The 24350-nt window shown below is 33.3% G+C and overlaps 1 protein-coding gene across 4 annotated transcripts in view; it reads right to left on the bottom strand.

The window, feature by feature from the left end:
* Positions 1 to 1027: 1027 nt before the first annotated feature.
* Positions 1028 to 24350, bottom strand: part of SLCO6A1 (solute carrier organic anion transporter family member 6A1) — a 139836-nt gene continuing 116513 nt past the window's right edge. For 2 of the 4 annotated variants that reach the window (XM_008014049.3, XM_037985279.2), the window contains 4 exons: positions 19086 to 19150; positions 16773 to 16910; positions 2585 to 2743; positions 1028 to 1381 (listed from right to left, as the gene is read on the bottom strand). In XM_008014049.3, the coding sequence (XP_008012240.3) occupies positions 2607 to 2743; positions 16773 to 16910; positions 19086 to 19150 (340 nt within the window). In that variant the 3' untranslated portion in view covers positions 1028 to 1381; positions 2585 to 2606. The remainder of the gene's footprint in view (positions 1382 to 2584; positions 2744 to 16772; positions 16911 to 19085; positions 19151 to 24350) is intronic. The other 2 variants (XM_037985276.2, XM_037985282.2) reach the window with 1 other exon arrangement.

The raw sequence follows: 24350 nt of genomic DNA, 5'->3' as shown, positions 1-24350 counted from the left end.
TACATATTGCATTTCTAGACTACATTTAACATTACATTAACTGCTAGATGTTACAAGCAGTAAAATTTCAATCTGATATAAAAAAAGAATCCAGAAAAGAAAAAGAGTAAGAACCTGGGGTTTTCATAACAATCATTTTAAGAACTCAGAACAAGTGCAACTTGAGGAGCACAAATAAATTATCATCAATTTTAAAATACGAGCATTTCCACTATAATATCTTGCATGCATTCCTTTACAGTGTCCCTTTAGGCAAAATTAAGTACCTGGACTGAGTAGGCTTATGGAGAAAATATTGTAAGGTTAAACCACTCAAAAATATTCAACTTTGTAACCGGAGCTCTAACAAAAACAATCAGAATCTTAACACATCTTAGCACAGTTAAACCTCCACTACCTTTTCTACCCACTACCATACTCAGTCCTCTGTAGGATTAAATGCTGGGGCTCACCTTCCTCCTTTAAAATGTAGATCCTTGAGGATATGAACTCCAAAAAGAGGCCAGTTTCATCAAAGTTAGAATTCCAATATCTAGAAGTATCTTTCTAGCTTCTCCACTTGCACTTGCAGTATCCTAATGTACATTAATACTCTCCAAAGTATAATGATCCTTGATGGCATTACCTCATTCAAAACTGACTCCAAAGGAAGGCACTTCTGTGGGATTTTTAGCATTTTTTAAGATTTAATTTATCGTTAAGATCTTCTCTAGAATAGTGAAAAACTTCCCATGATTATTTAAAGAGGTATTAAATTGGAATTAACCAATAGAACTTCTGAGCTATATTTACATTACTTCCCTGTTTATCAGTCCTCCATGAATTAGTTTGTGATACAGAAACACGTATCCTGTTATAGCAAAAATCTACATTTAAATTTAAAGTTTTAACAGTACTTCCTAACCTAGAATTTTTATTATACCTTCACTGATCTATTTTCTGAAAAAAAAGAAAGCAAGAGAAGCATAAACAGGTAATATGTATCTATACACACCTCTCCTCCCTACAAACATACCTTACAAGCATGTTCAAAGTGGCTTTGAATGTTATTATTTTACTTTATTTCCTAGTTGTATAATTTTTAACATGATATTTCTAGACAGCAGAATATTAAGAAGAGATGTAAATAATCTAAAATTATTAAACTTTAATTCTCCCAGTAACCCCTAAAAATTCTACATACATTAAAAACTTTATCAGAAATGTTTCATAATAGGGCACTTTATTATGAAAATGCAGATCACCATAAATACATTTTTGCTACTTATGTCAACATCATTTGTGATTTTCCTCTTCTGAAAGTTGGGCACAGAAACAAATGTTGGAGAATCTTTAAAAGAGAAACTGATTTTCACACTCTGATCCTCAAACGATCTGCATCCTGCTGGTTCAAACAGAGAAGTGTCAAGCAATCAAGCAGGGTTTTACATGAAGACTAGTTTATAGACTTTTAAAATGCATGTTGAAATAAAATGTATAGCAGGAAATAAAAATGTAAAGTAGGATATGAATATTCCCTGCTTCACATTTTCTTCCGCTAGCCACGACCCTGAATTGCCCACCCATCTACATAGGGACACCGACTAATGTTAATAACAGGAGAAGTTTTGTCAGCTATTATCACTTCTCCCAAGAGAACAAAGAAACATTGTAGAGAACTTTGTTTCACAACAATCTGATTTGTATACAATATTTGGAAAATATAATTTCAATTGATGTACAATAATGTATAAAAATTATTTAAAAATCTCTATACAAATGCATTTGAGCTTAAAAAATCTATAAATAGCTGACACATTTTCTACATTTAAATATTTCTTCACATTAAATAATTATGATTAATTATAAAACAAAATGTAAAAGTAAGCACAAAAGTGGGTTTCAACTCAGATTATCAGTTAGTCTTTATCAATAAAATTCAAGTGAAGGTAAAAAAGCAAATGTAAAAAGGTAAAAACAAATTAAGTAGAAGTATATTGAATTTTATGTTTACTAAGATTAAAGAAGCATGAAAATATTTATTGTAAACTAGTCAATTAACCAAAGAAATTTTCTGAGGAAACCGCTATATGTCAAATCATAGATAAATAAAATGTTAATTTTCAAAAGGTTTAAAATAGTCCTTTTTGGAAAATAAATACAACTTTAATTTCAACTATAATCATATGAACTTAAGTGGCAAATATACTTTTATTTAGAAAAATGGAGAAATAAATATCTACAGCCCAAATCAAAAGTACTAAGAATAAAAAGGGAACCTAATTAATTCTAAATAGCAAAAGTCAACAACTAATGGGATATCACTTCAGTCAAAATTAACCTAGGTGTATTTTCCTATTTTCACTCAATCTCTTTCAATCAAAGTATTATCTTTTATTGAAAGTATTAAATTTGTATTGTATATTTTTAAAAATTTTAAACACAAAGGCTATATTATTATATTTGCACTCAAAATATAATAAAATATATAGAATTATATGAAGTACATTTGTTTGTTAAACATGTAATTACATTACTATTATTTTAAATTTTATTAATATTAATAAAATATTTCATTGATAGATTGACAATGCGTAATTCTTACACGATGATGATCCAGTTACAAGTCAGTTTTTTCTTGTTTTCTTAACTTTTGGATTCTTCACAGTTATATTTGGGATGTCAGTGCTCTCATTTACACGACGTTTGTATATAAAAAATGCAGTAGTAGTGAAGATGATAGTGCAAAGTTTGCAGAGAAAAGCTAAATTAAAAAAATGCAATGATCAGATATGTCCATGTATTTAGAACAAAAATGTAGGCAAAAATGCTATTTACCAAAGAAAAGTTAAATATATTTCACCTATAAAGGTATAAATCCCCAAATTGTAGAGTGTAATTAATGCCATAAAATTATATTGTTACTTAAAGGAGATTTTTAAATGTTTATAACATATTTTAGATTTCTTAGACATATTTCTTAAACCCCCTTCCCAAATGCAAGGTGCGCTATTACCACATAGAACGTGTTAATTCTGAAACATAAAATGTAAATTCTGACTTTCAAAACTTAACTATCAATAGGAACTAAAGCTAAGTCATTTCATGCAGCTTTGCTCTTTTTGAAATATTCATCATCTCTGAAATACAACAAATATTACAGAAGAGTTAATTATGTAGGTTTTTAAATCATTTTCATGTTTCAAGTTGCAGAAGGTTTATACATTACAACATTCCAAGCATTATATAAACATACTTGAATATTGGATGCAATATTTACTTTTTTCCATTTTTTTTTTAATTAATTCTTTTTTTTTTTCTTTTGAAACAGGGTCTTACTCTGTCACCCAGGCTGGAGTGCAGTGGTGCGATCCTGGCTTACAGCAGTCTTGACCTTCCCGGCTCAAGCGATCCTCCCACTTCAGCATGTGCCACCACACCTTTCTAATTTTTATAGCTTTTGTAGAGACGGGATTTTGCCATGTTGCCCAGGGTGCTCTCTCAAACTCCTGAGCTCAGGCAATCTGCCTGCCTTCGAGTCCCAAAGTGCTGGGATTACAGACATGAGCCACCACCACGCTTGGCCTTTTTTTCTTTTTCCTGAAACAGGACCTCCTTCTATTGTTCAGGCAGGGGTGCCACTATCATAGCTTACTGCAGCCTGAACTGCTGGGCTCAAGGGATTCTCTGGCCTCAGCCTCCTGAGTAGCTGAGACTACAGGTGGTGATACCACATCTGGCTAATTTTTTATTTTGTAGAAATGGGATCTTGCTAGGTTGCCCAGGCTGATCTTGAACTCCTGGCCTCAAGTGATCATCTCGCTTTGGCCTCCTTAAGAGTAAAATATTTTACAGCCACAATACCAACTATCTGACATAATGGTTTCAAGATAAAAAGGAAACATTAATGATTCTATGCCATTTTTAATGAAACAATGACATTTTACACATTTTAAGGGGAAAAATACCATTTTTTAATGATAGTTATATCTGACATAGTTGTAACATTAAACAATTGTAACATAGTAAATAACACAGTAAATAATTATAGTAAATTATTCTCTTGAGAGTATAGCTTGTGAAGAAAAATTGAGCAATTTTGAACAACAACCCAGTAACGCTTCCAAGAAAAAGGGAATTGTTGCAGCAGGCAAATTATCTGAAAATGATAGGAAAAGCTAGATTAAAATCCTCCTTTTAAAGTCTTGATAGAGCTGATGAAGAAATGAGAAAGAGATAGATTAACATCCAAGGCAGGGCAGAACTTAACTGGAGGTGATCCGACTTTTGCAACAGTTTTTTCTCTGTGGTTATTTTCTATATTGGATGGGGGCAAGGGGCTAAGATACAAACCTTTACTCTGGCAAAAAATGCTGCTGAAGAACAAAGATTCATCTGCTCTAACACAGCTGAAGCGACGAAGTTGAAGACAGCAAAGGTTTCAAAAAAATAGCAAGACATATGCTGGATATCGAAAGCCAAGAAGGTCAGAACACTCAAAGATATGTAACCTAGTTGTGAAGCACAGGTAGGTCTACACAATTTTGCCATTGTTCACATCTAAAGCACTACTATAAGACAAAGTTCTAATCACTTACCCCTCGAAATTCTGAAGCCAGTGGGGAACCAAATCAAACTAAAGCTGCAAACTAGTCACCAGTTGAGTCAGAAATTTAATAACTTACCCTCCACTTAGGTAGAATAACGGAAGGAAAATATCCCTTTCTGAAGGTAAATATTTATTTCAGTCTGTATCATTCTATTACACAAAAGGCCTGGAATGCAATCATATGTTGCAAAACATATGAAAAAGCAAGGAAATACTATTTCCCATTAAAAGTGGAAGCAGTCAATAAAAGCATACTCAGAGAGGTTCTAGCACTTGGAATCAACAGGTGGAAACTTTAAAATAATAATAATAATGGTGAAACATATTTCTGTTTATTTATCTACTGGAAAAGGTTGATAGGGTGCATGAAGAAATGAGAAATGTTCAGTATCGAACTAGAAACTACAAAATGAACTTCGTAAAATAACTAGAAATAAAAAAGGAAAGATAACAGAGCATCCAAGATACATGAAATAATATCAAGTGATCAGACATATATTAAATGGAGCCCCAGAAGGAGAGAGTAGGAAAAATGAGATAAAATAAATATTTTGAATAGTGATGTCCAAATACTTTCCAAAAATGTAGAAGACATCAACCCATGGATCCAAGGAGCTCAGCATACACAAAATAGGGAAAAAAAGCAGCGATACACAGAAAACCATACTTAGGCCCACTGTAGTCAATTTAACAAGAGTCGAACATAATCAAAGAGAAAATCTTGAATAAAATCCAAATAAAAAGACATATTACAAGTTGGAAAGCAACATCACAAATGATAGCTAACTTCTCACCAGAAACAATGGAGACCAGAAAGTGATGTAATATCTTTAAAGTTCCAAGAGTTACAGGATTCCATATTAAGCAAACATATCTTTCAAAAAGGAAACATAGCCAAAATACAGTCTCAATAAACAAAAAGGTAAAATAATTCATCTCCTGTATAAAAGAAATGCTAAAAAAGATGTTCTTCAGGTACCTATACTAGATAGAATATTGCAGATCTGCAGAAATGGCACATATTTAGATGAACCTGAAAGAATACATGTACACATACACATACACATATACACACATACCATATTCATATTAAAGACAAGGTAGATTTTAAGAAAAATATCACTAATGTAGGGGGAGAAATGGGCATTAAGTAATAATAAAAATAACAATTCATCAAACAGACAAAAAATCCTATGTGTGTGCACCAAACAATAGGGCTTCAAAATGTCTAAAGAAAAAAATGGGAAAATTAAAAATAGAAATGGATGTATTAACCAAATTGCAAATTTAAGCATCCCTCAAGTCAGTAATAGAACACAAATACAAAGATACAATCTGAACATGATCTGAATAATACAAAGTGAGCTAATTGATATTATCAAAAGACAATACCAAACAACTGCCAAATATGCATTTCTAGGTGTATATGAATAATTCATGAGACAGAGCATCTGATAGGTCATAAGAGAAGTTTCAATGAATTTCAACTTCTGTGATCCACCAATTCCACTTTTGGGGATTTTTACCCAATAAAAACAAAAACATATGACTATGAAAACATTTGTATAAAAATGTGAGCTGGGCACAGTGGCTAGCACCTGTAATTCTAAAACATTGGGAGGCGAAGCAGGAGGATCACTTGAGGCCAGGAGTTCAAGATCAGCCTGGACAACACGGTGAGACTTCCTCTATATTAAAAGTAAATAAATTAGCCAGGCATGGTGGCATGGACCTGTAATTCTAGCTGCTCTGGAGACTGAGGTGGGAGGATTCCTTGAGCACATTAGTTCGAGGTTACAATGACCCATGACACTGCACTCCAGCCTGGGTGACAGAGCAAGACATTGTCTCAAAAAAATATATACACAGAAGCCTCATTTATAATAACCAAACACTGTAAACAATCCAAGTATTAATTAATAAGAGAAAGGATAAACTATAGCATATTCACAAATTGAAATAGTGCTTATTACTCAGCAATTTCTATAAAACACAAGCTAATGCTGTAGAAAGAACATTAACGAATCTTCCAAGAGCATAAAATTAAGCAAGATAGACATGAAAAAGAGTACAGTCTTCTACTTATGTAAATTTCTAGACCAAATAAAACTAAAACATTTTTTTAAAAATCTGAAGTCTATCTGAAGAGGAGGGAAAATGACTGGAAAAGGTCATGGGAAAAATTTCCATATTTTGTTTAGGGTGTTGTTTCCACAAGGGTATTCAATTATCAAAAGCTATCAAGTTGAACTTCTAAAATCTATGTTAATTGTATTAATTATACCTCAGATTTTTTAAATAAAAAGAGTATTGTTTGATATATATACCTATAGATATAGGCATAGATATAGATATAGATATAGATATAGATATAGATATAGATATAAATATAGAAACAATCTCACTCTGTCACCCAGGCTGGAGTGCAGGGGCATAATGTCAGCTCACTGCAACCTCCACCTCTCAGGCTCAAGTGAGTCTCTTACCTCAGCTTTCCGAGTAGCTGGGACTATAGGCATGAGCCACCACATCCAGCTAATTTTTGCATATTTTTTGTACAGACAGGGTTTTGCCATATTGCCCAGGCTGGTCTTAAACTCGTGAGCTCAAGTTATCTGCCCACCTTGGGCTTCCCAAAGTGCTGGGATTACAGGCATGAGCCACCTTGCCTGGTTATTTGATATATTTTTTACAAACCAAACAGTGTGACCATCACCTGAATCATGAATGAAATATCATTAGCACCCTAGCAACCCTACTCATCATCCCTCAAGGTCACTAACTGATAAAACTTAGTTTTGTTTGCTCTTGAATATATTTATATAGCAAGCCAAAATTATGTAAGTGGAATTATACAGTGCCTACATACTCATTTGTGTCTGGTTTCTTTCATTCAGCATAATGTTTGTGTGATTCATCCATATTTTATGTAGTTGAGCTCTTTTCATTTTCATCGTTGTATAGAATGCCATTGTTGAATTTACCACAATATATTATCCATTCTATTGTTGTTTTTGTTCGTTCGTTTGTTTGTAGTTTTTTGGGGATGGAATTTTGTGCTTGTCACCCAGGCCAGAGTGCAGTGGCATGACCTTGGCTCACTGCAACCTCTGCCTCCGGGTTCAAACGATCCTCCTGTCTCAGCCTCCTGAGTAGCTGGGGTTACAGGTGCCCGCCACCACGCCTAGCTAATTTTTGTGTTTTTAGTAGAGATGGGGTTTCACTATGTTAGCCACGATGGTCTTGAATGCATGACCTCAAGAAATCTGCCCACCTTGACCTCCCAAAGTGCTGAGATTACAGGCATGAGCAACCACGCCTGGCCCATTCTATTGTTTTGGGGTATTTGGTATCTACTTTTGTGAAGAATTTTTTCAAGCTTTTTATCCAGTTTTTTTGTAAGGTTATCCTTTATTTATTGATTTTTGGGAGTGCTTTATTTATTCTGGTCAATCTTTTTCACTTTAGTTCCCTGTATTCCACATTGTTATTTTTTATCTTATTTTTTTATTTTTTTTGGTAATAATTTATTAATTTTACTACAGTCTGATTTATTTTCTAGGTACTACTTCATGTATCCTGTTTATGTTCTTCCTACTCAAGGGCATGAAAATATTCTCCCATTTTTCTCAAAAGGCTTTATTGTTTTATCTTTCATATTTAGATATGCAGTGTGTCTGGAACTGATGTTTGTATAAGATGTGAGATAAGGATCAAAACACATTTTATTAGATATGCATAAATAAAATGGCCAATAACATTTTTTGTTTGTTTAACCATTGCAGTGTCCCCTTCATCCTAAATTAGTTGAGTGTGCATATGTGGGTTTGTTTCTGAATTTTCTATTCTGTTCCATTAATCAATGTATTGATGCTTGCACCATTACCACATTGTATTAATTATCATAGCTCTATAATAGGTTTTTATATCTGTTAGCACATATTCCTTAATTTTGTTTCAACTTCAATATTCTAATAACAATTCTTACCCTTTAACTTCCCACATGAATGTTAGTTATTTTGTCAATTTCAAAAATATCTCTTGGGATTAATTCGTGATCACATACTGTAGATTATTTTAGGACAAATGGCATTTATTAATGTTCTTATCTGTTAACTTTTTTCCATTTATTTAGGTTTTATTTAATTTTTCTCAAATTGATTTTGTAGTTGCCAGTGTAGACGTTTTGTACAACTTAAATAAATTTTTTATTGGTATTTGATTTTTTGGTGTTATTGTATTTATTGTATTGTATTCTAATTTGGTTGCATCTGGTATTTGGAAACAAAATTGATTTGGTACATCGATTATATATTTAGTAACTTTGCTGAATTAATTTATTAATTCTAATACATTGTGTTCCCTGATATGGGTGCTAATTACAGGTGTGTTCAATTTATTTAAAAATGTGTTGAGTCATACATTTATATATGCTCTTTCTTATATATGTATATATTATATTTCAATAAAAATTCTAACAAAGAGACAAACCATGTGAAGGGGTAAAAATGGTAAACTAAGAAACAAAATGTTTGCAAAAGGCTTATCTACTCTACTGCAAATGAACTAGAGCTGATGGAATCCTTCGTTTGAGGTAAAGGCATTGGATAAGTCATCCTAATTAAAACTTTAGATTTAAAAAGGAAAGATCAGATAGACTTCCTTGCCAACAAAAAGAACTCATAAACTAATGCAACAAATTTTTTATTAATATTTTGAGAATCTGATGAATGTCACAGCCTTTTCCCCAGGAGGAAAACATTGAACATACAAATATGTGTCCCAAATTTTCCATTTCAAATATACTGGAGTTAATTCTTAGTGCTTAAGATTTCACAGATCACTATTGAGTAACCCATGCTCTAGAGTAGTGCTAGGCATAGAACCTTCAGCAATAAAGGCAGTCTTCTACATCTGCACTATTCAGTAGAGTAGCCACCAGCTAAATGTGATCATTAAAGATGTAAAATTTGCCTACGGTGACTACGGAAGTAAATTTTTAATTGAATTGAATTTCAATTAATGTAAATGTAAATTTAAATAGCCATATGTGGCAAATGTCTTCCATATTGGACAGTACAACTCTAGCTCCTCTTACATATTAAGAGCTATCTTCAGCAGTTTACTATGGTTGAAATCACCTGAGTACTTTATTTAGAGTAAGCATGCCAACCACCAATCCATGGAATTCTTTTTTCCCTAAGCTTTATAATGGTTTAATTGACAAATAAATAAATAGGGTACATATTTATAGTATAAAACACTAGTTTTTGATGACTATACACTGTAAAATGATTAAATCAATGTAGTTAATATATTTATCATATTATTTGCTTATTTTTTTGTGGTGAGAACATTTAAGTTCTATTCCGTTGGCAATTTTCAAGTATACAATACATTAACCCAAGTCACCACATTGAACAATAGATGTCAAGAATTTGTTACTTCTAACTGAAATTTTGTACCCTTTGACCAACATCTCTCATTTCCCATTCCCATCACCAGCCCCTGTCAACAACTATTCTATTCTCTGCCTCTGTTCGATGTTTTTTAGATTCCATGTATAAGCGAGAGCATGCTATTTTTGTTTTTCTATGCCTAGCTTGTTTTGCTTAACATGATGTCCTGTAGTTTCACCCATATTGTTGCAAAAGACAGAATTTTCTTTCTTTTTAAGGATGAATAGCATTCCATTGTACATATGTATCTCATATTTCCATTATCTATTTATCTGTCAATGAGCATCTAGGTTATTTCCATACCTTGACTATCATGAGTAATGCTGCAATAAACATGGGAGTGCAGATATCTCTTAAACATATTGATTTCATTACCTTTGGATATACACCCAGTAGTGAAATTGCTAGATCATGTGGTAGTTCTATTTCTAATTTTTTGAGAACCTATTTTCAGTAATGGCTGTACTATTCTGCATTCCCATCAACAGTGTACAGGGTTCCCTTTTTTCCACATCTTCACCAATGTTTATCTCTTTGTTTTTTGTTTTTTGTTTTTTTTGGTAATACACATTCTAACAGATGTGAGGTGATATCTCACTGTAATTTTCACTTTCATTTTCCCGATGATTAGTGATTTAAGCATTCAAAAACATATTTGTTGATCATTTTTATGTCATCTTTAAGAAATATCCTTTCAGATTCTTTGTTCATATTTCTAATCAGGTTATTTCTTTACTTAATAATGATGTTTGAGTTCCTTATATATCCTTATCAGATATATAGGTTGCAAATATTTATCTTATTCCATAGGTTATCTCTTTACTATGTTGATTGTTTCCATTGCTGTGCAAAAAGCAGCTTTTTTGTTTATTTAATATAATCCTATTGTCTATTTTTGCTTTTGTTGCCTATGCTTTTGGGTTCATATAAAAAAATTGCCTTTTCACTATGCTTTCTTTTAGTAGTTTTATAGTTACGTATATTATGCTTAAGGCTTTAATTCATTTTGAATTGATTTTTGTATATAGCATGAGTTCAATTTTATTCTTCTGCATGTGGCTATCCTGTTTTCCCTGTGCCGTTTATTGAAAAGACTGTCCCATTGTGTGTTATTGGCACATGTATTAAAGATCAGCTGTCTATAAACTCGCAACTTATTTCTTTGTTCTCTATTCTGTTTCAATGGCCTATGTCTGTTTTATGCCAGGACCATGCTGTTTTGATTACTATAGCTTTGTAGTATATGTTGAAATTAGATAGGGTTATGCTTCCAGCTTTGTTGATTTTGCCAAAGATTGTATTGGCCATTGAAAGTCTTTTGTGATTTCATGCAAAGGTGAATAGAGCCGATAGATATCTGTGTCTTTTTCCTGATCATAAAGAGAAAGCTTTCAGCTTTTCACAACCACGATATTAGTTCTGAGCAACTAATATATTTGCTTTATTGTGTTGATACATTCCTCTATATCTAATTTTTTAAGGATTTTTATTACGAAATGATGTTCAGTTTTGTCAAATACTTTTCCTTCAGCTATTGAAATTATCGTATTATTTTTATCCTTTATTTTATTTTGGCATATCACATTAACTGATTTGTGTATGTTGAGCCATTCTTGCACCTTAGGGATAAATCCCTCATGATCATAATATGTGATCCTTTTAAATGTACTGTTGAATTCAGTTTGCTAGTATTTTCTTGAGTATTTCAACATCTGTGTTCATCAGGGATATTGGCCCTTAATTTTATTTTCTTTGGAATGTTTTCATCTAACTTTGGTATCAGGGTAATTCTGGTCTCATAAAATGAGTTTAGGAGTGTTCGTTTCTCTTCAGTTTTTTTTTTTTTTTTAAGTTTGAGAAAGGTTAGTATTATTTCTTCTTTAAATGTTTAGCAGAATTCACCAGTGAAGTCGTCAACTCCCAGGCTTTTCTTGATTTTGATTGCTAATTCAACTCCTGGTTCATTATTGGTCTGGTCAGATTTTCTACTTATTCATGATTATGTCTTTGTGAAGTTTTGTGTTTATAGGAATTCGTTCATATTATCTAGGCCATCCAATTTGATGTATAATTTTTTATAACAGTCTCATGATCCTTTTTATTTCTGTTGCATAACTTGCAATATTCATTTATAATTTTATTTATTTGAGTCTTTTCTCTGTTTTTCTTAATCTAGCTAAGGGCTTGCCAGTTTAGTTTATTTTAGCAAAAATCCAACTCAATTTTGTTGTTTTTTTTTTTTCTATTATTTTTCTAATCTCTATTTCATTGACATTTGTTCTGATTTTTTTATTTCTTTTCTTCTGCTGACTTTGGTGTTAGTTTGTTCTTTTATTTCCCTTGCTCCTTGAGGTGTAACATTACATTCAGTCAGTCAGTAATGTTTGATTAGAGATTTTAACATATTTACATTTAAAGTAATTATTGATAGTTAAGGACTCACAACTGCCATTTTTAAATTGCTCTCTGACTGTTTTCTGACTTATTTTCCTACATTCCATTCTTTTTTCCTTGCTGTCTTCCTTTGTGGTTTGAATATTTTTGTTGTAGTGGTGGTATGCTTTTAAAAATCTTTTTAACTTTTTTATATTTTGATCGGATACTCCTTATTTGTTATAATTTCTGGGTACCATAGGGCGTACATGAAATATTTTATAGGTATAACTATTTGTTTTATGCAGATAACCACTTAACTTCCATTGCATATGGAAACTCTAGATTTTAACTTATCTTCATCCCACATTTACTTAACATATTACTGTAGCTATAGTTTATTTTTTCATACTTTTGTTGTTTGAGTTGTATAATACAGTTAAAAATGACTTGATCAGCACCATTACAGTAATATTCTAAATTTGACTATGTATTTGACCATGTATTTACTTTTACATCTGAGTTTTAGACTTTCACGTTTTCATGTGGTTAGTTAACAACGTTTCAATTCAACATTAAGACTTCCCTTTAGCATTTCTCTCTTTTTTTAAGCAAAAAAGCAGAGATTTTTTGAAAATGAAAGTACACTCCACAGTGTGGGAGCAGGCCCAAGCATCATGGCTTAAGATCCTCCCTTCAGCATTTCTTGTACATCAGGTATAGCTCTGGTGAATTCCCTCAGCTTTTACTGTTCTGGAAAAGTCTTTTTTCTTTATTTCTGATGGATGGACTTCTCAGGTGTAGTATTCCTGGCTGGCAGTTTCTTTCTTTCAGCACTTTAAATATATCATTTTACTGTCTCTTGGCCTGCAAAATTTCTGCTCCTAGTATTATAGAGGTTCCCCTATATGTGATGAATGGCTTTTCTCTTACTGCTTTTAAAATTCTCTCTTGTCTTTGACTTTCGTGAATTTGATTATAATGTCTCAGTGAAGACTTCCTTACATCTTAACTATTTGGTGTTCCTTGTGCTTCATGGATCTGGATATTCATTTCTCTCTCCAGATTTGGGAAACTTTCTATTATTATTTCTTTAAACAAGCTTTCCACCCCTTTACCGTTCTCTGTTCCTTCTGGGATTCTCATAATGCGTTGATTGGTTTGCTTCACGGTGTTCCAAAATTCCAATAGGCTTTCTCCACTGTTTTATATTCTTCTTTATTTTTACTCCTCTGACTGGATAATTTTGAATGCCCTGCCTTCAAGCTCATTGATTCTTTCTTCTGCTTGATCTACTCTGCAGTTGAAGTTCTTTACAAAATTTTTCAGTTCAACTATTGTGTTATTTAGCTATTTCTTTTTTGTGACTTGTATCTCTATTGGATTCTCATTTTGTGTATTATTTTTCTTATTTTTCTGATTTTGTTTAGCTGTCTGTGTACTCGTGTAGCTTACTGAGCTTCAAGACAACTAATTTGAATCATGTGTCAGGCAGTTCATAAGTCTCCATTTTTCTCCTGTTTTTCTTTTCTTTCTTTCTTTCTTTTTCTTTTTTCCTTTTTTTTTTTTTTTTTTTTTTTTTTTTTTGAGATGGTATCTGACTATGTTGCCTAGGCTGGCCCTGAATTCCTGGGCTCAAATGATCCTCCTTCCTCAGCCTGCCAAGCGTCTCAAGTAGCTAGAATTACAAATACATACCATACCTGGTGAGTCTCTATTTCTTTAGAATCAGTTACTGGTGTTTTATTTCATTCCTTTGGTGGTATCATGTTTTCTTGATTATTTGTAATCCTTGTGCCCATGCATTCATTTGGATCTGCACTTTTGAAGAAGTAGACATTTATTCCAGTCCTTACATACTTGACTGGCCCAGTGCCTGGGTCAGCAGATGGGCTGGCCTGATTCATTGGTCTACAGGAGCTGGCCTAAAGCCTGGATCCACTGTGATAGGCCTGGATCCTGTGTTCACCTTGGCTAGCCTGGTGCCAAGGTCCACTGAGATGGACTTTTTGACTGAGCCCATGAGAGCAGGCCGGGACCCTGAGTTTGTGGTGGCCAGTCTCAACATCTGCAGAGATGGTTCTAAAGCATGGGTCTGCAGGGGCCCGGATAGCATCAGGGTCTAGTGGAGTGAGCCTGGACCCTATGTCCATTGGAACCTAGGGCTATGGGGACCACTCTGGAGCCTGGGATCACAGGGGACAGGTCTGGAACCTGTAACTGCAAGGGCTGGCCTGGAAGTTGGGTCTGTGAGTATCAGCCTGGTGCCTCAGGCTGCAAGTACCCAGCCCAGTGCCTAGGGCTGCAGATGCTGGCCTGAAACTAAGGCTTTTGGGTTCCAGTCTTGTGCAACACAGGACTGGGAACATAGTCTGTGGATGCCAGCCTGAAGTGCAGGGCTGTGGGACTCAGCCTGTAGTGGCAGCAGGCCTGGAGATTCTTCCACAGGTTGTCTGCCTAGAGCCTGGTGTTAAGAAGGTCAGTCTAGAGCTGTATTTACTGAGACAGGCTTTGAGTCAAAGGCAAAATCAGGTTCTTGCTTAGAGTTCATTCCTTCACATGGAGGGTCTCTCTCTGCACTGTTCTGCCAGACTTGGGAGAAGAGTGATGCAGGTCGTGTGAAATTATACTGCCTACCCTCTTCAATGTGTCTTTTCTTATTTCTCCACTACATCCAGGTGCTGTATTCTCTCAACGTGATTTCTCTAGCTCTTCTGAAGGTATTTTCACACATGAATGTTCAAATAAATGTTTCTGTGAGGGAAGAAGTGTTGAAAACTCCTATTCCTCTGTCTAGCTGATGTCTTCCAATCCCTGGAATTCTAATTCAGGGCCTCAGAATGTATATTTTTAATAAGAACACCAAGTGATTCCGAGTCATATAACCAATGAAATACATTTAAAAATATATTGGCTTATATTAAATTGTCACACATGCATAATATTGCAGTTTTCTATCTTTGCCTCTTCTGTTTGACTATGATTATTTATGTTTTTCATTATTCGTATCAACTTTCAACAGCTCCCTACTGGAATCTCTTCTAGCTCACCAACTTTGTCAAGTACATACTGTGTTTGAAAACAGGTAACCATGTTACAATTATATCTAAAATAAAAATTTAAAGTCTCAGCAAAGTTTTAAGACTTCCTTAAGAACATTTCCTATTTTTATTGAATTGCCACTAGCAAGTTAATTTTGACTTCTCAAGTGTCATTTTTACTTTTTGATTTTTTTTTTTTTATTTTACTCAGTTTTCAATGTAGGTCAAGCTTGCTGAATACTTGACTTCGGAATTAGAAAGCATTGCTCTATACTTTTATCAAACAGATATTTGTTGCTTTAAAATATTAGACTCTATCATTATGTGTGGTTTTTTTTTGATTTATTGAATCTTCTCAGTGAAACCACAAAACATATACACTTTAAAGTATATATCACACAAAACATAATATACAATAGAATCATTTAATGTTTACTCTGATTAAGACTTCAGAAAATAGGCAGTACAATATCTTCATTTAACAGATGAATAAATTATGATTCAGGAAGATTTGATAAGTTTTCCAAAGTAATAAAAACATATCTAGACTTTCCCAACACTTTGGTTACATCTCATACCACCATGGCATCTCGAGTCCCTATATCTCTTATTTATTCAACAAATACTGAAAGGTTACTGTGTTCTAGGCACTGTTATATCATTGAACAAAAGAGAAAATATGAAGTATAGATTTAACTGAAATAAGAGTAGCTTGATGTTCTCTAATGGTGCAAAAATTTTCTTCAAATTTATCCAATCTTTTACTACGGAGGTAGAAAGGGTTACAAGGTCAAGAAATTTTTTTTGTATATGTATATGGGCAAAATTATTTCCCAAACTAAAATTCTGCTAATTGTCATTCTTTATTTGGAAACTATTATGTATTTGACTCACTGACTCAAATACATAAATTCTACGGTATTTTAGTTTCTAAAATATTTACTATATAACTAGGTAAACCTTTTTTTATTTTTGGTTTTTTCTTTTGTTTTTGAGAGAGTCTCACTCTGTCATGCAGGCTGGCACAATGATGACTCACTGTAGCCTCAACCCCTCCCGCTCAAGAGAGCCTCCCACCTCAGTCTTCTGAATAGCTGGGGCAAGTATGTGACACCATACTCGGCTATTTTTTTATTTTTTAAAATTTCATTTGTAGAGATGTGGTCTCTATTGTGCAGGCTAAGCCTCCTTTACTCATAAAAGTACTTATTTAATTCATGGTTTATAATTATAATTCTACATTACTATTAACCACCATAAGTTTTAAAAATAATTTTATTTCTCTATATTTCTTTAATAAGTATCACTTACATATTCCAACCAATAGGTAAGCCATTTTTGTCTTGTTATATATCCAACAACGTCCTGTGTGTCCACATTCATTAACATCCCGGAAAACACAAGAATTTTCTCCTGACATTTTAAAGATTGATGGTCCAGGAATAGTCCCTATGAAAAATGCAATGATTGTAAATTCTTTGTGAAAACACTATAGGTCAGGATCCAAATTATTTTCTCTTAAATATGTAATGTACACACACATAATATATATGAATGATGAATCATCATTGAAAACATATCACTTAAAATTATCTAATAATTTATTTATAGATAAGATTGTTAAGCACTGGAAACAATGTGAGTTTTCAAAAACAATCAATATCCCTATAGGTATGATACAATTAGTAGTTTTGCATCTGTTTAGAATGTTGTACATGTTGATATTTAAATGACATCTCAATATTTTTAATGACTTTTATGTGAAAAACTTAGGAGAAAGTACTTAAAACAGAGATACCAAATACTGATTTTGTGAAGTTAATATGTCTTCAAATATCTCTAATTGTGAAATTTTCAACGACTGAAAAATGACTTTGCAAATGTATATCTGTTATTTACCAAGACATTGAGAAAAATAACTGAAAATGCAAATACACTGGCCTGTTTATAGTAGCCCCAGATTCAGACGACCTCAGATCCAGAGGACCAGCTGTGCTGCCTGAGGGAAACCTCTACATAGTCTCAGACAAAACCTTCACAGCAACAATGTTACTTTCAGCCAAAAGTGAGTGAACAGTCACACACACACACACACACACACACACACACACGGAGTTGCCCCCAAACACACCAGACCCAGATTCTCAGAACTAAAAACTCTGATGGTGGATCATCTTTCTTAAGCAAATATCAGGACCTTCTTGCCTAAATGACTCTCGATTCTTGCTAATGTGCATTATCTAGATTCACTCTTCTTGGTGAGTGATAGTACTCTTTTTTCAATTGTTCAAGGTTAAAAAAAATTGACTACTATTCATTTTTTCCATTTTTTACCATCTTCTTTCAATCCATCATACGTCCTTGTAACATTAACTCCAAACATGCTTTGGATATGTTGTTTTCTCTATTTGTACTACAAACCCTAGAATCTACTTTAATGTAACTGTTAGCCTTCAACAAAAGCCTCCCTTTTCTTTTCTTCCACATTTATCTCCTGTATTTTTTCTTCTATCAACAGAGTTACCTTTTACTTTTTATTTTTAAAAATTATTATTATTTTTTTAGAGACAGAGCCTTATTATATTGCCGAGGCTGGTCTCCAGCTCCTGGCCTCAAGCCATCCTCCCTCCTCAGCCTCCCAAAGTGCTGGAATTACAAATGTGAGCACTATGCCTAGCCAAGGTTATCTTTTAAATGTAAATCAAATAATATCTATCATTTGCTTAAAATTACCTGGCAGAAAAACCCTAAAATATCTGTAGACAGTTTATGTCTATAATATTTAATATCATCTTATTCTCTCTCTCCCATTCAAAAACACATCAACTTCACTGGCTCCCTTTCCGATGCAGTAAACTTCCTGCGTACCAACTGTTTCCTATGCTACCTCTTCCATTACAAATCTCTTATCTAGTTAATCATTGTCCAAAACAAAAACATTATCTAATTTTTCCCAGCTAAAAAAGCTAATATTAATCACTCATGTAGATCTAGCTATAGAATGATGTCTCTGATCCCTATCAGAGTCACACTTAGATTTTTCTACATATTTTGATTGTATGCCATTCAGTCTTTAATCCATGAACTTAGTAAATCAGGGGCTCTAAAATGGTCATAATGTGCATGTGAAATCTAGTTTTTGCTATTTAAGAAAATCAAAGAAAATAGTACATTACCCTCCAACATTTATTTGTTCTTAGAAACAAATAAATCTTTGAAAACATTAGATTCAGTGTCTTTGGTGATGAAAACATTTAAAGATGTTAGTCTAGGTTAGTGACTTCTGAAGCACATAAGCAATGTAAAGTATTACAAATGTTTTGTATGAGCCTACCAAGCCACTCATATGAGATAATTACTATATTTCAAATCAAATTTGTTGTCTCTTCTGATCAAATATAATATGCATATTTTATTTGATAATTTGATAATTAGAATGAGCTTTGCATTAGGTATTCCCTCTTTACATTGTCTCCGAAATTTTGCAGAGCAGTTCCCCCTTTCACTCTCTTTGTGTCATTTACTATTATTTATTTGTAATACTAAATACACATGTAGACATATACACATATCAAAAAAAAAAAAACCATTTTGATGTAATAAGAGGTTGCCAAAAATCCATACCAAATATTCTCAAAACCACATAGCATACACCCAAGGCCAGAGAACGCAGTTGGACAGGTACAATCCTGAAAGTAAATAGCAATGATATAATCAGTACATCATTGTTGTTAGGACTAATAATGTATGCTAGATTCAAGACTAATCTTTTTTTTTTTTCTGGTGCATCGGTTGTACTAAGAATCTTTAGCCAATTGACAGGCCTGTTAAAGGGCTACTACTCCCCATTTCTCCATATCCTGCCCCTGGCCAGCCAATTCCAAAGGTCCTCGATCTTCCCAAAGAAGGTTTTTATGGCCCAAATCCTCTTCCCCAGCTCCCATTCCTTTGCTGGAAAGACTTAGCACTAGATTTTATACTCACTGGTTTTCATTCTGTCATGTACACCCATTATTAGAGTTCTTTTGCCCCTGTGAGATTCACTCTCCACATTTTTCTACCTTGCTCTCTGCCTCGGGAGTCTGAGGTAAATGGACTATATCAGTGGGCTCTTTTGTCTTCTGGTTACTGATTGGGACACTTCTGAATGAGTGAGGAAAGTGAGGTCAAGATCTGTACTCAAAGACTCCTTCCCAGCAGTTACCCAGGCTGATGGTGTTCCATGGGTGAAGGAGTCCTCTCTACAGGACTCCTTTTTCCTTCCCAGCCCATGTTTCTCTTCGGGCCTGAAGTGGAAGGATACCAGAGATAATGTACTATTACTTGGGATCCTTACACCTTACCTACATTTTAAATAGTCACTTCATTCAACCTTACTCAAATTGTTCTAATTTGAGGGTACCTTTCGTGTTTGACCTGTGACTACTACATTCACTATTTAAAAGCTAAAATAAATGAAAAATAACTTTCCAAATATAAAGAAGGAAGATCTCAATATTTCCTACTGATTAAACCAAACGTTTGTTTAAAAAAGAAACAAATGTATAACTGTACATATTAGGAGTTTGGAAAATAAATAAAAATACAATCAAAAAAATCCTTGAACATTTAAAAAAGTTAAAAAATAGGAACTATATTATTAATGGACATTTTAAATAAAAACACTGTTTATTTGCCTTCAAACTTGAACAATAAACTATATTACGACCAATATTTCATCCAACATGATTCTATTTATAAAAATATAGCATATATACAGTATTTTGTAATATTTTGCAAAAAGTGAGGTAATTGTACCCATATCAACCTGGTAAAAATATATATTTCTTCCTCATATATTTACTACTAGAAAAATAAAAACTAACCAATTCTCAAATGATAACCAAATTTTTAAATAAAAAATAATTTACACTTTCATTATGAGCAGATTCACTAAAGAGAGTTTTTAAAAAGTCACGTTTTAGAATCACACTTTAGTGTAGTTTTTGATATAAAGTGGAAATGTTGCCTAACTATAATTCAGTGTTCTCCTTTATTTAGCATAAGTAATTTTCTTTTATGTCATATAATATTGGAGCTATCTGAAGCACATATATAGCTGACCATTATTCATAAGTATAATCATTAAGCAGTATTTATGTATCTTCAGTTTGATTGCAAGCGCCTTTTTAACTAACATACAAAACAAGATGAAAAGATTAATAATTTCCAGGATTTTCCAAAATTAGTTCAGTGAATAGCACAAAAATAACTAAGAGATATGTACACAAAACTAAGGTTTTAATGAATAACTATTATGCTTTAACAAAAAAGTAAGTATTAAGATTTTTAAATCTAATCTATAATAGAATAGTTAAGGATTTAATGAAATAAACAAACAAAAAAAAATTGTCAATACTCTCCCAACATGTAAAAAGAAGCTTTCACTGTCTTTTATATGGCCTCTAAATTTATTTTTTTAGTCCATATCTTTCTTATAAGACATCGGTTCTAAATGTAAGTTGCTGTCTTGCACAAAATTTGTTCTTCCCCTAGAACTTCCCGTTTCAAAAAAAAAAAAAAGGAACCTGTGTTTACGCACTTCTCAAGCCCAGATCTTGGAAAAAGGTATTTTCAAAAAGATCATTTTTTTCTCATTCACCACACCTCATCAGTAGATCCAATATTGCCATTAAAATTTTTTTTCATATCTCTTTTTTTAATCTCTAATACCACTGCCCAATTTCAAGCCTATAGCTTCATGAAATAAATGAAACAATTTTTCTCCCAATAACCACCCTTATCCTTTCTGTGCATTCTCCATACAAGAACGAAAATGATTTTTTAGGATGAAATTCTGATTATTCGAATGCCTCACATTAGGATCCTTCAATGGCTTCCCATTGTTCTAAGAATTAAATCTAGAATTGCAAAGAAAATTTAAAATGGTCAGCCTGATCTAATCAGTGTTATTTCAAACCACCTCTCAACTTTTGCCCCCATCACCCTCCTTGCTATGATACGACACACTTACAAAGCTACTTTTCCCTCCAGACTTTTTGCATCTGTTGTTCCCACTGTGTGAAATACTTATCTTCCATCCTTCAGGGTTTGATTCAAATGCAATTTCTTCAGGAACACCCTCCCTGAATCCCCAGAATAAGTTAGACTATCATGTAATTTTCTCATTGTGTTTTTCCACATTTCGTCTGGAGTATATTTTAATATTACAATTAAATATTTATTAGTAAAACTAAATTTTTTTTTTTCTGTCTACCTTGTTACATCTAACATCCATCAGAGGAGCAGAGACCTGATCATTTGTGTTCCTCTTTTATTCCACTTTTTCCTTAGTGCTCCTCCACTCTCTTGTTTGAATCCACAGTGACTACCACAATTAAGGAGACATAAATATGTTAAAATAATGAAGACAGAAGGGAAAATGTTGAAGAACTAGTTTTCTTAATGAGCCACTTGATAGAAAGATACAGATAAATCATGATTCTTTTCTGTTTATACTGAAGCCCTTCTCTTCTTCAGATTTCAGCAAATTTCTCAAGAAGAAAAATTATTTTGTCATTCTTAGCCCTATGTGATCACTGAAAATTCTGCCAGTTTGCTTGTCTTCCACTTGTGACCCCCAACCTGGGCCTAGTGCAGATTGCAAGCATCTGGCGTGCACCAAGAATTTGGCAAGTACCTCAGGGGCAGCTTTAGATGCCCAGTTCACCTCTGCAAGCTTCTGCTCTCTCTGGAATTTTGATCCTTTTAGTCCTTTGCCTCTTTTTGACTTTTATTATTTAACCCGCCTTTCTAGTTGTCCTCTATATGAGTATTGACCTGTTACAAATCATTGAATGCTATCCCATTTCTGTGGCTTTAATTATCACTTATTTGACAATAATTTAATAATTAATGTGGTTAGCTTTGACTTTTATTGAATTTTTAAAGATTAAACTTTGTTGAATTTGTAATATCGTTACATGCTTTGGAAAGCAAAACAATGTAAAGAAGGCACACTGGAGAAATTTGCTTGCTTATATCACTATCCTCTGTTTATCTGCAAATAGGTAAATTTATTTCTGTCAGGTTATCTATATCATAATACATACAATACCATATATGTAATATACAATGTAATGCCATATAGATAATAGATAATAAAAACCTGAGAAAACACTAAATTTGAAGGAACAGACTGATTGAATCAATGATTGCACTTCTGAGCAACACAATATTATGCAACTAAAAAAATAAATAGAGAGGATCTCTATGTTTACGTGAAAAGAGATATTAAGAATATATTATTACATTAAACATCAAAATAGAGAATGGTGAACATAGTTTGCTACCTCCTGTGACGAAAGGATAAAATATAGAGATATACATTTATAGTTATTTGTATATGCATAAAGAAACACTGAAAGTATAAGAAAGACAGTAATTTAAATTGTCATCTTTAGGAGATGGGTCGAAATGGAAATAATTTGGGGAAAAAATATATCAAGTTACACCAGAACCATTTTTCAACAGTCCATCTTTGCTGCGCTTGTTTAAGATTTCACTTTCATTACATATTAAATTCCCACATGAGTTGGGGTTTATTTCTATACTTACTATTTGCTTATAAGTCATTACTTTTTTTTTTAATTATTGGGACTTTTATGGTGCCTTTTATCTTATGGGGTTAGGCATCAATTATTGTGCTTCTCTGTTTTAGATTCCCAAGCTTACTCTTGCTTATTATACTTCCATAAGAACTTTAGAATCAGATTATGTAGTTCCACAATTCTACTGGTATGTTCATTATCATGTTAAAATTATAAATTAACTTAAGGAGAATTGATATACTTGCGGTGTTGGCTTTCCTATTCAATCACACAAGACACATCTTTGCTCTTCGTTCAAGTCAGACTGCTTTTGTGTGATATTTGGGTGTGTATGGGGGTGGGGTGGTGGTGGGGGGTTTGTTGTTTCCTTTTATTTTGAAAGTGTTATAGCCTCACAGGAAATTGTAAAAATAGTACAAAGCATGCTGTGTATCTTCTCCCAACTTCTTCCAATAGTGACATCTTATATAAATGTAACACAATATATACCTTCTGGCTGGTGGGTACTCTGCAGGGTCCTGAGGCAGTATAGGACATCCCATGTCCACGGGGCTGAGTGTGCTGGCTCAGGTCTCTCTTTCTCCTCTTCCAGAGCCATGAATGCTTCACCCTCATGACCTCATCTAATCCTAATTGCCTCCCAAAAGTTCCACCTCTCAAATACAACAGTCAGATTGCCTACTCTCTTAATACTGTTACAATGTGGATTAAGTTGCAACACGAGTTTCAGAGAGGATCTAGTTATTTTCTTCTGTTCTGTGGCCATGATTATTTCACTTTTAAAGTTTAAACTCATATGTAGTTACATTTATATTTTTATCTGATTCACAGTAACTTTTTTCCCCCATGAGTTTTCATTGTCTATAGTAATGTTTGATAATTTTCATTTCATTTGTAGCAGTTATTTGTAATTTTGTACATAGGCAGAATCTTTTCCTGTTCTACTTACTCGTTTTTGAATGAGATACATTTTCTTAAACTTGAGGAAGTTTCCAGGGGTGGAACATGGGCCAAGCTTTGAATCTATAGGTTATCTCTTCTATTGATATAGTAGACTTAAATATGACTCCTATGTGTAGTAACACTTCTCTGCCTCTCCAAATCTGTCCTAGTTCAAAAGAGCTTTTACTGTTAGCCCAGGGTTTCTAAAATCTCTTCACAGTTCTTGCTTTCAGAGGTTATTTGCATTCATTTGCAGAAGGGGTATTTCTTGGCTATTTTTGAGGTCTGCCATGTCTGGACCTCCTGGGAAATTTTCAAGCCTCCTTCTCATTCTTTCCTGAGAGATTCTTCCTCAACT

Source organism: Chlorocebus sabaeus, chromosome 23 (genome assembly GCF_047675955.1).
Source record: "Chlorocebus sabaeus isolate Y175 chromosome 23, mChlSab1.0.hap1, whole genome shotgun sequence".
Classification (NCBI taxonomy): domain Eukaryota; kingdom Metazoa; phylum Chordata; class Mammalia; order Primates; family Cercopithecidae; genus Chlorocebus; species Chlorocebus sabaeus.
Note: the sequence above shows the minus strand (reverse complement) of the source record. Positions and strands in the feature narration are given on the sequence as shown.